Source organism: Mustela putorius, unplaced genomic scaffold (assembly GCF_011764305.1).
Source record: "Mustela putorius furo isolate JIRA1106 unplaced genomic scaffold, ASM1176430v1.1 tig00003944_pilon_pilon_pilon, whole genome shotgun sequence".
NCBI lineage: Eukaryota > Metazoa > Chordata > Mammalia > Carnivora > Mustelidae > Mustela > Mustela putorius.
Window position 1 is genome coordinate 5,562,328 of NW_025422088.1, and position 15,903 is coordinate 5,578,230.

The 15,903-nt window shown below is 35.0% G+C and overlaps 1 protein-coding gene across 3 annotated transcripts in view; it reads right to left on the reverse strand.

The window, feature by feature from the left end:
- UHRF2 (ubiquitin like with PHD and ring finger domains 2) overlaps window positions 1-15,903 on the reverse strand; it is a 90,741-nt gene that overhangs the window by 7,352 nt on the left and 67,486 nt on the right. For all 3 annotated transcript variants that reach the window (XM_045069857.1, XM_045069855.1, XM_045069856.1), the window contains 5 exons: window positions 12,581-12,704; window positions 12,166-12,273; window positions 9,581-9,685; window positions 3,960-4,066; window positions 590-752 (listed from right to left, as the gene is read on the reverse strand). In XM_045069857.1, the coding sequence (XP_044925792.1) occupies window positions 590-752; window positions 3,960-4,066; window positions 9,581-9,685; window positions 12,166-12,273; window positions 12,581-12,704 (607 nt within the window). The remainder of the gene's footprint in view (window positions 1-589; window positions 753-3,959; window positions 4,067-9,580; window positions 9,686-12,165; window positions 12,274-12,580; window positions 12,705-15,903) is intronic.

Sequence of the window (15,903 nt, forward strand, 5' to 3'; positions counted from 1 at the left end):
CAACTAAATGCAAGTAAAGATACTTGCTTTGTCACAAAAACAATACATAAAAAATATTTACTAATTGTTTTGACTTTATTTCCCAAGTCAGTTCCCATATAAGTACACATTGCTACAAATTTGAAATATTAACAAGATTATGGTCACAAATAAATTCCTGCATAATAGATAAAAATGGTGGCAGTAAACATTTCCATTTTTTAAAAAAAGAAAACAACCTATTTTACAAATTATTACGTGCTTGCTTTGAAAATCTATTACAATTAAAATATTTGTAAAGATATAAGAATCAGTATCTACAATGGTCACATTTAAATAGTTTTATCACACAGAATATATACTTATAAAAAGTTTAACTCAAAGTATAATATAACTCTGCCCTTATGGACTTCAAATAAGCATTAAGAGAAAAGTATCAAAGTTAGGATCTCACTTTACATATCTGTTACATTTCCAGAAAAAGCAGAAGTACCAACTAAGGTGATCTACTGTTTCCTTTAGCCCACCCCAACAGAGTAGTTCCCTTTGGCAGCCCTGTCTTGAAAGCCCAGGAAGAGTGACTAACAAGATGTCATGCCAGATAGAGCACCTTATAAATGCCATCATATCTGTTGCCTTCTTCAGGAGCATATTTGCTGATCTTCCTCCCTTTAAAACTGCGTATCACTCTGACTGGCTTACCAGCTCTCCAATTCCGAGACTCTGCTCCAATTTTATCATCCAATGGAGCATCACAGTTTAGGGCCAATGCCCTAAAAAAATAAAACAAAGTCTTTATACCAAGTAATCTTTAAGTATATAATCGCATTATTAGCTCAATTAAAAGGTGAATTATGCCTTACCTGATGGTTAAGATTCTATGATTCTTTCCATATTATTCCAGATAATAGGATTATGCTTTCCCCCACCAGCAGAGAAGACAAATCAGTTTTCTGATGTGACCCCCAAGCCAGGGGATTGGTTCTCAGATAGCCTGTAGGGTTCTTCTGAAAGTAATAACATCTGTGCCACGTATAATAGAAAACAACTAGAAATACATGGAATTTTTTTTAAAAATAACGTTTGTGAGGGAAGGGAGAAAGTTGGAAAACTAAAGCAAGTGATTGTTGTAGTATTTATTTTTGATAAGGGAGTGAGGTAAATTGCTGGAATAATGTAGAAAGAAATTCAGGAAAATAAATTTGTCAGCAAGGTACAAATGACCTTTCTAGGTCTACTTTCCACATTCCAGACAATAGAGAATCCTTAATGTTTAGAAGCTATTAAAGAACAAGTTTAATAGGAGAATATCGTTTTAAGATTTTGAGTAAAAAGTTTAAATAAAATTGAAGCATTCAAATGCCTGTGTTAAATCATAACAATAGAGATTTTTGGCTCCTCCAGATCACTATTTTTACTATGACATGTGAACAAGGAGGAACAATGAGTGAGAAGTAGCACCTGAGTTAACTGAAGGTCCCTTAGTATGTGTACTCACTTAGCAGTAATTAATCAGTAAGGTTATGTAAGAAGACCTTTCCTGGGAGAACTTAGTCCTGCCAAAAAACCAAAACAAAAAACCAAAACAACTCCCCCACAAAAACCCCACCAAACTAGAATCTATTTAAAATTAGTATTCTTCTTCTCAGATACCTACTTCCTAACTTAAGTGAAAAGACATCGTTGAGAACATGTAAGGTTAAAACACATACATAACCAATTTGGTAAATTCAGATATGATACAAAATACTTTTTCAGGGTTTAATTTTATGTAGGCTCAAAATAAAAAAAAAATTGACCTTATGACGAAATGTCTAATCTACCCAGATTTCTTAATCAGTTATATTGTTAAAGTAAATAAACTCAAAGTGTTTCGCGAAAAAAAAAAAAAAAAAAAAGTTTATAAATGTGGTCAAATATAGTTTACCAACTTATCTTTTTTATCTCAAAGGAAGATGCATTAAATCTCTGGGAGGGAGAAGAAAACGTAGCCAGCCTTCTAGGGCTAGTATTTCATCTTATTTATGTAATACCTATTGAAATATACATACTTCATCTTAAAGAGCTAGGAGAAGGACAAATACTATTTTCACATTAATGAGTGGAATGCTTTGGTGCTTATAGGCACCTTCATTCAGAATGATTTCCACCACTAACTGGCATTATTAACTCACTTCTAGCTTCACGTAAGTATCTACGTTGTTCAAGTATGTGAAAAGAATCTAAGATCAAAGTAGGTGAAAAGTGGCTTTTACATTACTCTGCAGCTCAATCAATTGCTTCTAACTGGCCTGGTAAAGGAAGGCCAGGTTATCTTCCTGCCCTCTTCAGTTTCATAAAATAAAAGAACTGAGAAATAGGAAAAAAAACTTCTCAAAGCAAGAAGCAGGTGCCAAACTACCTCTTAGTGGAGAAGCAAAAATGAACTAGACTATATACTTGTCAAGAAAGAGTACAATGTGGGGCAGAGCTAAGGGTCTTTCACCTCAGTTTTCATGTTTATAAAATATATAGGTATCTTTGTCCAGAGGTCTTTACAATCATAATGTGTACTCAAAGCTTAATGTATAAATTAACTGAATGGATGTGAGTCCCTATGGTAAGTCAATCCTATATGGTTTCGAGTTAATATTCTATATTCACTACCTTCCTTTCAATACATTTTTACTACTTGTTAATTATTTTCTAATAGATTATAACATATGGCATATAGATTCTTTAAAAGCTTGGAAAATATTTACCATGTATATTACAAGTGTAGGAAGTTAGGAAACAAATTTCACTCAAGCAAAATAATCTACTGTTATTAAGATAAGTATAATTTTCAGATTTGAAAATGTGAAAATGCCCTTTTGCAAATTCAATATACACTCTCACTGACAAAAACACATAAAAAAATTTCTAATTCCTTTTAAGATCATTCCTCTTGAAGAGATGCTATTTTGCTAGAGAAAAACTAGCTAGGGACTGGACTCCTGCCTCAGGAATGTTTTCACCAGCAAATCTGACCTGTCTCCTCTGCTGGTTCAGTTAAATAATCCTACTGTCAGAAATAATATAGAAGGAAGACATAAAAACAGACTCTATGTAATTTGGTATGCAACAAATTCTTGAAATCATACTGGTATATTCTTTACTTCACACGGTAATCAGAAATTAAGGGCACACTACTTAAAACCGAGTGATTTAGATTCAAGAAAGAAAAATACTCATTTTTACTCAATAATCCATAAAACACCCTTAACAATAGGATATAAAAATTTCAACTTTATGAAATTGATCAAAAATTTATCACTATGACAAGTTATAATGTGGTCGGTGCTATCTGTTGGTTTGGGTCACTTTTTTATTATTGCTATAGCATACACGTATGAAATAAAACATTTTGCAGTCATTTTTTGTTCCCATGGAAGCTGGAATATCATTAATACATCTATAGAACAAAGGTCAGCACAAGGTGGCTATTTTGTAATGCTTTATAAGTATTTACTTAGAAAAGGTCACTTCTGTAACTAAACATTCTCTTTGATAACACCTGAGACATTATTATAAATTCTAAAAACATCTTGAGTGTGGTTTTGATTAAGTTTATCTGATGTTTCACTTATGCCCACAAATGTGGCTCCCAAACTAAAACCTATCTCACATTGGTGAGTCTCTTAAAAAGAAGTTTGTTAATTTAAAAGATAAATCTGTCAAGTAAAACATTACTTTGACCTATGGGATAGCAGACAGCCACCTTGTCCTCATTTTCACTTATATAAGACTGGGAATTACATCATTGAAAAAACAGTATGAAGAAATAAGAATGCTTAAAAACAATTATATGATCAGGTAATGGGATTTTTAATTTAGATCTTTAACTCCATTTAAGATTTTCCCCTACAGTCTAAGTTACAAATTATATTATTATAATCAAACTTTTATACAAAACCCCAATAGAGAGATAGTTTTTATGAAATTCTAACAGTAAAGAGTACCTGTTCATGTTTGTTAATGTTTGATCAGCCGATGGTGCACCAATTCTTTTATTACCAGCAAGATTTTTACCACCACTTCCAGTGTATGTGAATTCATCACCTCGGTCCTACAGGAAAAGATTTTCAGCATTAAAATACAGAAAACCAAGTATAATCTCGTCAATTCTTAATTTACAGTCAGAACATCTGATTAGAATGTTATGAATTTATATGTTCTCTCTCAAGATATCTTGAGAGATATCTGCCAAAATATCTCAAATGCAGCTGTGCATATAGTACATCTTCAAGTTATATCACTTGATCATTTTAAAGTTAGAGCTTCTAATACCTCCAAATGTGGCTATTCTCATGCTATATATATATAACTGAATAATCTCTAGATTATTATAAAAAAAGATTTTATGCACTGGAAATATTGTTTCATTTAATTCAATGGTAATAAAATAAACGTCAATATTATCTTGTAGGTTTTTACAGAATACCATTTTAGTAAATATTTCATGTCTGATTTCCCATCAGTAATCAACACAATACCCAAATTTGCTGTTAAATTTCCAAACTAAAATCCTAACAGCACAATAAGTTCACTTACTGTGTCCACCCAAATTTCATACTGTATATATAGGTTCATTTAAATTACATATAGGTGAAATAATTGCCCATCATTAAAAGGAACATTGGAAAAGAATTTGAAAACTATAATTTGTATAAAGTGTCTACTAAATGTGGGGAAAAAAAAAAACGCCAAAGGAAGGAGATGTTACATAAACTAGGACTACAAATATCTCTGTACTAGCTACAAATTTATACCAATATTACTAAATCTCTGATTCAGTACTCAAAAATCAGTTGAGAAGAGTATCAGTATACAAATTAATTGGACTAACATTATCAAGAGTGGTAGTTCTCTTTTTTTGACAATGTTAGTCTCAGGTATATAACAAAGTGATACAAGTTTATACATTATGCTGGGCTCACCAGCATAATGTATAATGTATAATGTATACATTATAATGTATAATGTAGAATGTGTAGCTACCATCTGTCTTGATACAATGCTATTACAATACCACTGACTGAATTTCTTCTGCCGTGCCTTTGAGTCCTGTAACTTACTCATTCCATAGCTGGAAGACTGTATTTCCCACACCTCTTCACCCATTTTTGTTCCTTCCCCCACCCAAGAGTGCTGCTTCTCTATTGTAAGATTTTAATTAGTTTAAATTAAACTTTAGATAAAGATGTTTTCTCTATAAAATAATCCATTTGTAATAAAGGTCAATTATTTTGCATCTTGTCTTGGATTAAGTCATAACTAAAATCTCATGGTTTTAGAAGTGCTTTTATTGATCCAAAATGACTTCACTTTTTGTTGATCTAATATTGAAGTCTGTATTTTAACAACTTAGGCATTAAGGAATTTCATCGTTAGTGTGTATTCCATTTGAAGGAAATCTAGTAAACAACTACATCTAGAGCAGCCCAAAACGCTTCTTAAACAGTCTTCCAAATGGTATCTAGATTGACTACACAATCCTTATATTCAAAACTCTCTGAATTTCTTTTTTTAAGATTTTATTTATTCATCAAAGAGAGAGAGAAGAGAGCGAGCTCACACAACCAGGGGGAGCAGCAAGCTCCCCAGATGCCTAACCAACTGAGCCCTGCAACCCTCCTGTCAACCTTTTTTTTTTTTTTTTAAAGATTATTTATTTATTTGACAGAAAGAGAGAGAGCGAGAGAGAGAGATCACAAGTAGGCAGAGCAGCAGGCTCTCTGCTCAGCAGAGAGCCCTATCCCAGGACTCTGGGATCATGACCTGAGCCGAAGGAAGAGGCTTTAACCCACTGAGCCACCCAGGCGCCCCCCTCCTGTCAACTTTTCAAGTTACAGTTGTCGTGGTCCTAGAAAGGAAAAAGGAGTGCTGACTATGAGACCATAATAGGGGCAACTTAAACTCCGTAGTGTTTAAAATGAAAGAACAAAAACATTTCTGATCATTCCTCAAATAGCAAATAATCAAGAACAATTAAAATTCTATGTCATTAGCTCATCTATACTTTAATCATCACACCAACAGAAACTTTTAACTATTATTAGGGGAAAAAAGAATTGTTGGACTGTCAGAACTTAGCCAATCTATTAGTTCAGACTAATCTTACTAAGGAAAATGATCCACCCAAATTTGTTACACATTCTAGTCCATGCTTCACAAAGTTGTACCCTTGTGCGTCAGCAGCCTAAAGAAGTCTGCTGTCTGGGAACACCTCATATAAGAAGCCATCATCTATATAGGGGACATACTACTGCCCTAGAGTGACTCAATTTCCCAATCTTGACTTTTCTCTCAAGTGATAAAGTAGCTGTCTAACACAATAAGCTGGATGCTCCCATTCCTGCCATCATCTTTATCAGACAAGACCATCATCTCAATCTCCTTATTGTCCCCTGTAAAGACTATCAGATAAATATCCTAAAGCACAGTTAAGATCATTAAACTTTTCCCAGACACCTTTAATGGTTCCTTAATTCAAAGACTATCAGATAAATATCCTAAAGCACAGTTAAGATCATTAAACTTTTCCCAGACACCTTTAATGGTTCCTTAATTCAAAGCTATCTAGTATACAGCTTCAATCTCTGCCAGTTTCTCTCAAAATACCTCTCAGATGTTTGCAAAACTGGGTACTACTAGCCATTTTATTGCTGTTAACACTTACCTAGCATTTACTCTGTGTGTGTGTGTGAGAGAGAGAGAGAGAGAGAGAGAGTTAGACTAAGCATTTTACATGTGATTCTTTTAACGCTCACATGAACCCTAGGAAGTATTTTTTTAAAGCCTCACTTTATAGATGAAGCAGAGGTTCATTAACTTACCTAAGGTCACTTAACTAGTAAGAGATGGCACCAGACACAAACACAGTTTGGTTCCAAAATCTGTTCCTGGTCACTGAGCATAATCTTTCTGAGTTCTTAATCCTCAAGTGGGGTTACCCTAACAGAGGGCACAAAAAACTAGCATTTGACTCTCAGATTACTAGACTAAAATATTAACTAGTTTATCAATAGGTATTCAGTAGTTTCATGTCCATTCATCTGGACATAACAAAGATTATGCACTCCATGAATGTTATACTTAAAGGTTTCAAAACAAATTTTTTTCTCAAATGAGAAAAGTTTATTCAGGTTTCCTCCACCAATTCTGTAGATATGACCTGCCTGCAATAAGAGATCAAAAGATTAAAAAGGTTTATAAAATATACTAACATCTCCAAATATATCTTAGCTGTTGATCTGAGCCTATGTGTTTTAGCTCCAAAATGAATTATTCCTTACATTATTTAACAGACTAAGAGTTAATTGCTTAAGACACATAATTAATGGCTCATCTGTACTTTTCTATACAAATGTTTATTGTTTGACTGGTAACTATATTTAAAAGAAGAGGAAAAGGGGAAGTAATAATAACCATCCCAATAGAACTTGGTACTTGTTTTCACCTCTACATGTTTATGTTTTTTATATTTAAGATGAACTCTGCTATAGATAATACAGTATGTTATATGTTAACAATCCTTGTTGTATACTAAGACTACATAAGTGACCTCATTTAAAATCAATAATTTTGGGGTGCCTGGGTGGTTTAAAAAGCCTTTGCCTTTGACTTAGATCATGGTCCCAGTGTCCTGGGATCGAGCTGTGCATCAGGCTTTCTGCTCAGCAAGGAGCCTGCTTCCCTTCCTCTCTGCCTACTTGTGATCTCTGTCTGTCAAATAAATAAACAAAATCTTTAAAAAAAAAATCAATAATTTTGATATAAAATGGTGGTACTATTTTCTTCTATTTTACTCATGGGGAAACTGAGATTTGCTGAAGTAAAATAATTAGTCCAAGGTCTCACACACAAATGTCAGAGTCCAGATCAAACACAAAGGGCTAGATGCTAAAAAAATGTTAAAGATTCTACTTTTAGCTGGCTTGTTTTATTACAGAGCCTTAAAAAAAACAAAAACAAAAACAAACAAACAAAAAAAAACAACCTTAAGTGCCATCCATAGCAAACTATACAACATCCTTTGTATTTCTGAAAAATACAGCTTAAAAATAGGCATGTTAAAATGAGTAGTCAAATAATTACCTGGCATATTTCCATCTTCAGTTTCCTTTGCCATACTAGTATAAATGTACTGCTAAATCTGCCTGTTAGAAAAATGGCAAGCTTTTCTACCTTTGTCTGAAAACATACATAGCTAAAACAAACCAAAGAAACAGACTGGGAGAAAATACCTGCAAACTACATACTCAATCAACAGCAAAAAAACCCCAATTATGACTCAGAAAATGGGCAAATGACCTGAAGATATATCATCATCGGCCATTAGGGAGATACCTATCAGAATGGCTAAAGTAAAACAAAGCAACAACACTGCATGCTGGCAAGAATGCAGAGAAACTGGATCACTTACACACTGCTAATAGAAATGTAAAGTGGTATAGTCACTCTGGAAAACAGTTTGGCAGTTCCTTAAAAAACATGCAACTACCATATAACCCCAAAATGCACTTCTAGGCATTTATCACAGAAAAATGAAGACTTATATTTATTTTTAAAAAACCTGTACTCAAATGTTTATTGCAGTTATTTGTAAAAGTCAGAAACTGGAACAATCCAAACATTCTTCAATGGGTGAATGGTTAAACTGTGGCATATCTATAGCATGGAATACTACTGACAAATAAAAAGGAATAGACTATTAATACATGCCACAATTTGAGAATTATGCTGAGTAAAAAGTGCCTTTCTCAAAGGTCAAAGACTATTATGATTCCACCTATAAAATTTCTTAAAAAAGATTTTTAGAGAAAGAGAGAGGGAGGGAGAGTGCATGAGCATGTGAGGGGAGGGGCAGAGGGAGACAGAAACTGAGAAGCTCAAGTGGACATCCCGTTGAGTGTGGAACCCCACTGACTGAGGGCTCCATCCCATGACTCTTGAGATCATGACCCAAGTGGAAATTAAGAGTCGGATGCTTAACTGACTGAACCACGTAGGTGCCCCTCCACTTCTAAAAATTTTGAAACAACAAAATTATAGAAATGGATAACAGATTAGTGGTTGTCAGGTGTTAGGGAGGAGTTGAGGGAGGGCAGATATAGTGGGTGTGGCTATCAAAGGGCAATATGAGGGATATTGTGGTAGCGAAATGTTTAGTGACCTGAATGTATTAGTATCAATATCCTGGCTGTGACACTGTACTATAGTTTTGTAAGAGTTTACCACTGAAGGGGAAATGGGTAAAGGGCACAGAGATATCTACAATATTTCTAAGGTTACACGTCAATCTACAACATCCCCAAATAATAAGTTTAATTAAAAAAAAAAAAAAAACTCTACAGAGATTGTGTTTTCATTGCAGTAATCAGTTAACACATTTATACATAAATCTGTACATGTGAAGACTGAAGACTGCCAACTGACTTGTAATTTGTACAGAAGTACCATTTCAACACAAAAACTGCTAAAAAAAAAAAATGGGATTTGATACAACCTAGAAAAATCTTCTGTATTTTTCTGAATGATCAAGCCAGGTTCTAAAGAACAAAGTTGTATCATGACTTACTACTTCATCAGCAAATCCACCAGCAAGGACAAGAGAATAAGCCCCATCATTACTTCGACCATGAATTCCACCAACATGGGGCCTATGGACACCTGCTTCGCTCACCTATAAAATAAAGAGAGTCTCAAAATACCTTTGAATAGTCAAGTTATATTTACAAAAATGCTTTCACAGGTATTATTGAATCTTAAAAGCTTCTAACTAATAACTGAATGTCACCCAGAGTTCTACCATTTGCTCACCAACTTTATTTCTTCCCAACTATGTATCCCTTAGGTACAAGCTGGTAACCTTAAAACTGCTCAGACCTAGAATTCTGAGTTTCAAAGTAATTATTAAATACAGTTTTATGTCTACTCGTCATTACAGCTCAACTTGGGTAAAACAGACTTTATCAGTTGTCCAGATCCCTTCCTATCTTATTTCTTCTCTTCAATTACTGTGCTGCTCCCTAGCCACATCAGAAAGGCAAGAGTCATTTATTCCTTTTTTTTGAGAGAGGGTGTGTACAAGTGGGTGGAGGGGGTTAGGGAGAGAGAATCTTAGCAGGGGCTCAATCTCATGACCCTGAGATCATGACCTGAGCCAAAATCAAGAGTAGGATGCTTAACCGAATGATGAGCCCAGGCACCTCAGGTAGGAGACTTTTAGCCTCATTCTTCTCCTCTATTTTTCAAACCCATTTTGGTCATAAATACTACTGATCAATCTCCTAAATCCCTCAAATACATCTTTTTCTACTTCAATTGCTATAATCTTAGTTTGAGTCATGAATGCTATAAACATCTTTTTTCACTGCTTCCAGTTTTTCTCTTCAAACCCCATTCTACCCATCACAAACAATATATTCTGCTTTTAATATTTAAACATACATTAAATGGTCATATTATATATCAAGCCCCAAGTATTATGTATTACCCTCTCTCAATCTGGCTCCTATCTACTTTCCCCACTTTAACTCTTATTTCCTCCAACTTTTTCTTCATAGAGCATGTATGTCTGAGCCAAAACTACTCAATGTTACCCAAACATGCTTCCCGATTGGTTAAATTTACTCATGGTATTCTACTACTTCAAAGCTTCTTCCCATGTATCTTCAATTTGGCTCACTGGAACAGTGTCACTTTGTGGACTTCAAACTCCCTGAGAGAAGTATTAGAATTCATTTGTTCTCTCATGTAATTGTTCTTAGAGAGAAAGAAGCTGAAATCCAAGCCTGAATAGCGGAGTAGGGAAAGATACATATTATAAGTGATAAGAAGCTAATACAAGCATCAGAACCTGAGTTCAGGTCTTGAAAACACCAGGTACTCAAGAAGACAGGACCACTTGATTCCCAACCTCACCAATCCTGATGAAAATAAATTAGACTCTTCCCCACTTCCTAAATGGCAAATCCATCCCTGTAGTTTCTCAGGCAACAACCTCAAACTCATCTGAGATCGTATTAAGAGGACTTTTAGAATTTGGGAATAAATTAGTGACAGGTATACTGAGGGGTGGTGGTGGGGGAACAGGAGCAAAGAAAAAGGAAAAAATCAAGGCAATTAAAAATAACTTAAGTGTACTTTTCATTGTATTTATAATGTTGTATTTATTTGTAGTATTTTTTTTTACTGTATTTAAAGATCTGCAGTCATAAAACATGCATATGGATTTAGCTAAAATTATAATATAACCATTGCAAGGATGGGAAGACACAGAATGTGTTAAACCAAATATTCATCTCCTATAGAAAGAAGTTAATGAACTAAAATATGAAGACAAAAGCAGCAGAAACATGCTGTTTAGAAATAAGGTACATCTAGAAGAAACAACTAAAACTTTAAAGTAGTTGTCTCTGAGAAACAAGAAATGAAGATGAATAAATTTTAAGTTCTCTATAATGATAAAATTACCATTCTAAAAAGGAAGCTAGAAATGAATACAATAGAACCTTCAAGAGGAAAAGAGAAGTTATTTTATCCTTGGGTTATCTGGGCACTTCCTCTGATCAACAACTTTAATGCTCATTCAGGAGGATAAGCCCCAAACAAAACACCTGAATGAACTTTCTAAGACTTTAATGACATTATTTTAAAGACAAAAAAATTTAATATTTCAAATATTATATTATCAGCAAGAAAAATTCTCTAAAAAGGCTTAACAATAATGTCAACTAGGGGCGCCTGGGTGGCTCAGTGGGTTAAGCCTCTGCCTTCAGCTCAGGTCATGATCTCAGGGTCCTGGGATCCAGCCCCACATCGGGCTCTCTGCTCAGCAGGAAGCCTGCTTCCCCCTCTCTCTCTGCCTACTTGTGATCTCTTTCCATCAAATGAATAAAAAAAAAAAAAAAAAGTTAACTATTATAAGAGTAAAACAAAGTGATGAAAAGGCATAGCTGATGCCTAGTTCCATGATATATGGTTCTCTGTCTTAAGCTGTGGGGAAGAGTCTATCAATCCTATAGGAATCTTACATTCTAACAACTGAATGCCATGTGATGAAACCTAGATTAGTCCACTTATAATCAATAGAAACTGACACTGCTGCAATTTTAACTATATCCGACTTCACCCTTTCAACAAAGCCAATTTAAAACATACCTGAACTCTAAATCTCCATGTTGATCCAACAGGAATCCCAGGAATAGGTCCATAATGATTAGAAGGAACAATAGTACATTCTCTAGTGCGACCAACACAGGCCATTCCCTACAAGCCAACAAACAAGCTATTTGAGAAACTGGTTATGTCATATCTTAAAGGCTTTAATTCCCCAAAATGAGAATAAAATAGAAACTAACTATATGATTAACAATATATAATTTATATGATTTCATTAACATACAGCTAACAGTTATAGCAAATTAACAACTACATACTTAAACAATAAAATTATTTGTTAATGTTTCTGATATGGAAATATAATTTATGTCACCACTGCTGCTGGTATTGAAATGTAACTTGCATTACAGTCATAAATGTTATAGCTAGGAAGAAAAGAAACTTTCTTCTTTACCCTGCCCCAGTCTCTCCGGCTTTCAGTACTAGCTGATGGCATCTTTGCTTTCTTTTTACTCATCTTGAGTCTTTCACCAGCCTTTACAACTTCACTGGAATCAGTTTTACAGGAAGGACAGTACCTTTAAAAGAAAAAGGAATTCTGATAATACCTTATTAAAGCCAGTAACAGAATGACCTTTCTAGGTCAGAACAAGTTTTAAGAGGTAATACTTGGTGTATATTACAGAACTTCAGCTGGCATTTAAATATTAAACTTTTGAAAATATTTACAAGGATAAGCTAGCAGGAAAAAAAAAAAAACCCAAAACAAAACCAAAATTTATCACTCCTTTAAAGAACATAAAGCATTATAATATCATAAAATCTCAAATTCAGTTCAAAAGCCAGAAAAGCTGTCCAATTCAAATAGCACCATGAACTGATTTTTTTTTTTTTTAGATTTTATTTACTTATTTTTGCTAGAGAAAGAGAGAGTGAGCATAAGCGGGGTGGGGGGGTAGGGGGGCAGATTCTCCACTGAGCAGGGAACCCGATGTGGGACTTGATCCCAGGATCCTGGGATTATGACCTAAGCCAAAGGCAGATGCTTAACAAGTAGCCACCCAGGTAGCCATTAACATGAATAATGGAATTATTCATTTGAAATTCTTATTATTAAAACAAAAGTAGCAAGAATAGATAATCCTAGACTCAATGTTCAACTATGCAACTGAATTGGTTATATCCCCATCTAAACTCATTATTAAAACTCTCAAAGTCAAAAATGTATACTCCAACACAGCTAATATACAGGATCCAAGGATGCTTGTTTATATTAGCCTTATCCCTAGGTTCTGCTTTAATTGTCTATACTTTTTGTCCTTTAGCCTGTTTGTAGTTGGTCAACCTACTATATAACTTGCATATCATTATAAGCTACCTTAAATCATTCTTAAAAAGCAAAGTATAAATATGTCTATAGAATCAGATGAGGCTGTTCCTCTATTACCAAGGAATGCGAACTCGAGGGATGTCCTAATAAAGATCAACTGGCCCCTGTCCCCGTTAATATTAAATGTGCCTATATACTTTTCATTTCATAATTACTCCATACAGTTTATAGAGCACAAAACCATCCATGCCCACCAGTTAATTCTGAGTGCTTAATTATGAGATATTTTGTTTACTATTAGAGAAAAGAAAAATATAATTTAGTCCCTGATTCTGAGAAAATCAGTAAGGTTGTGATATACACATGCAAAATCAAGGCAAAAATTAAAATGTACGAGAGAGCAATAAATACTATCAAGTAAAATCCCTTCTTATTGGGAAATGAGGCGGCTTCCAAAAATTAATTTCCTCTAAGACCAGATTTTACCCAACGTGATAAACTTTAAAACTATATTTTTTCAGAGATCTTAGGGGCAAAGCAGATACTATTTATAGCGAGAAAATGACTTCAGAGGTTAAATATGTGAGCAACATGATTTGGAGAAATAGAAAAGTTATAACAGGCACTATTTTGGTGCTGGGGATAAATATAATCAAAATGTTTGTAGAGTAAAGAAAACTACTACATACAACAAAACAATTTCAGGAAGTCGGGAAGTTCTATAAAGGAAATACCTCAAGGTTATATGGGTGTTAAGAGTGACTAGAAATGATATGTGTCTTTATTTTTTTATTTTTTTAAAGATTTTATTTATTTATTTGACAGAGAGAAATCACAAGTAGATGGAGAGGCAGGCAGAGAGAGAGAGAGAGAAGCAGGCTCCCTGCTGAGCAGAGAGCCCGATGCGGGACTCGATCCCAAGACCCTGAGATCATGACCCGAGCCGAAGGCAGCGGCTTAACCCACTGAGCCACCCAGGCGCCCCGATATGTGTCTTTAGATAGAGTTCTTTTCCTTTCTTTTTTTGTGTTATTTTTTTAAATTAACATATAATGTATTATTAGCACCAGGGGTACAGGTCTGTGAATCGCGAGATTTACACACTTCACAGCACATCCCTCCCCAAAGTCCATAACTTCACCACTCTCTCCCTCCTCCCTCCCCCTGGCAACCCTCAGTTTGTTTTGTGAGAGTCTCTGATGCTTTGTCTCCCTCCCGATCCCATCTTGTTTCATTTATTCTTTTCCTACCCCCAAACCCCCCCTTGCATCTCCCCTTCCTCATATCAGGGAGATCACATGACAGTTGTCTTTCTCTGAGTTATTTCGCTAAGCATAATACCCTCTAGTTCCACCCATGTCATCGCAAATGGCAAGATTTCATTTCTTTTGATGGCTGCATAGTATTCCATTGTGTATATATACCACATCTTCTTTATCTATTCATTTGTTGATGGGCATCTAGGTTCTTTCCATAGTTTGGCTATTGTGGACTTTGCTGCTATAAACATTCGGGTGTATGTGCCCCTTCAGATCACTACATTTGTATCTTTACGGTAAATACCAAGTAGGGCAATTGCTGGGTCATAGGGTAGCTCTATTTTCAACTTTTTGAGGAACCTCCATAGTGTTTTCCAGAGTGGTTGCACCAGCCTGCATTCCCACCAACAGTGTAGGAGGGTTCCCCTTTCTCCACATCCTTGCCAGCATCTGCCATATCCTGACTTGTTAATTTTAGCCATTCTGACTGGTGTGAGGTGGTAACTCATTGTGGTTTTGATTTTTATTTCCCTGATGCCAAGTGATGTGGAACACTTTTTCGTGTGTCTGTTGGCCATCTGGATGTCTTCTTTGCAGAAATGTCTGTTCATGTCCTCTACCCATTTCTTGATTGGATTATTTACTCTTTGGGTGTTGAGTTTGATAAGCTCTTTATAGATTTTGGATACTAACCCTTTGTCTGATATGTCGTTTGCAAATATCTTCTCCCATTCTGTCAGTTGTCTTTTGGTTTTGTTAACTGTTTCCTTTGCTGTGCAAAAGCTTTTGATCTTGATGAAGTCCCAATAGTTCATTTTTGCACTTGCTTCCCTTGCCTTTGGTGATGTTCCTAGGAAGCAGTTGCTGCAGCTGTAGTCGAAGAGGTTGCTGCTGTGTTCTCCTCAAGGATTTTGATGAATTCCTTTCTCACATTGACGTGCTTCATCCATTTTGAGTCTATTTTCGTGTGTGGTGTTAAGGAAATAGTCCAGTTTCATTTTTCTGCATGTGGCTGTCCAATTTTCCCAACACCATTTGTTGAAGGGACTGTCTTTTTTTCCATTGGACATTCTTTCCTGCTTTGTCAAAGATTAGTTGACCATAGAGTTGAGGGTCTACTTCTGGGCTCTCTATTCTGTTCCATTGATCTACGTGTCTGTTTTTGTGCCAGTACCATACGGTCTTGAA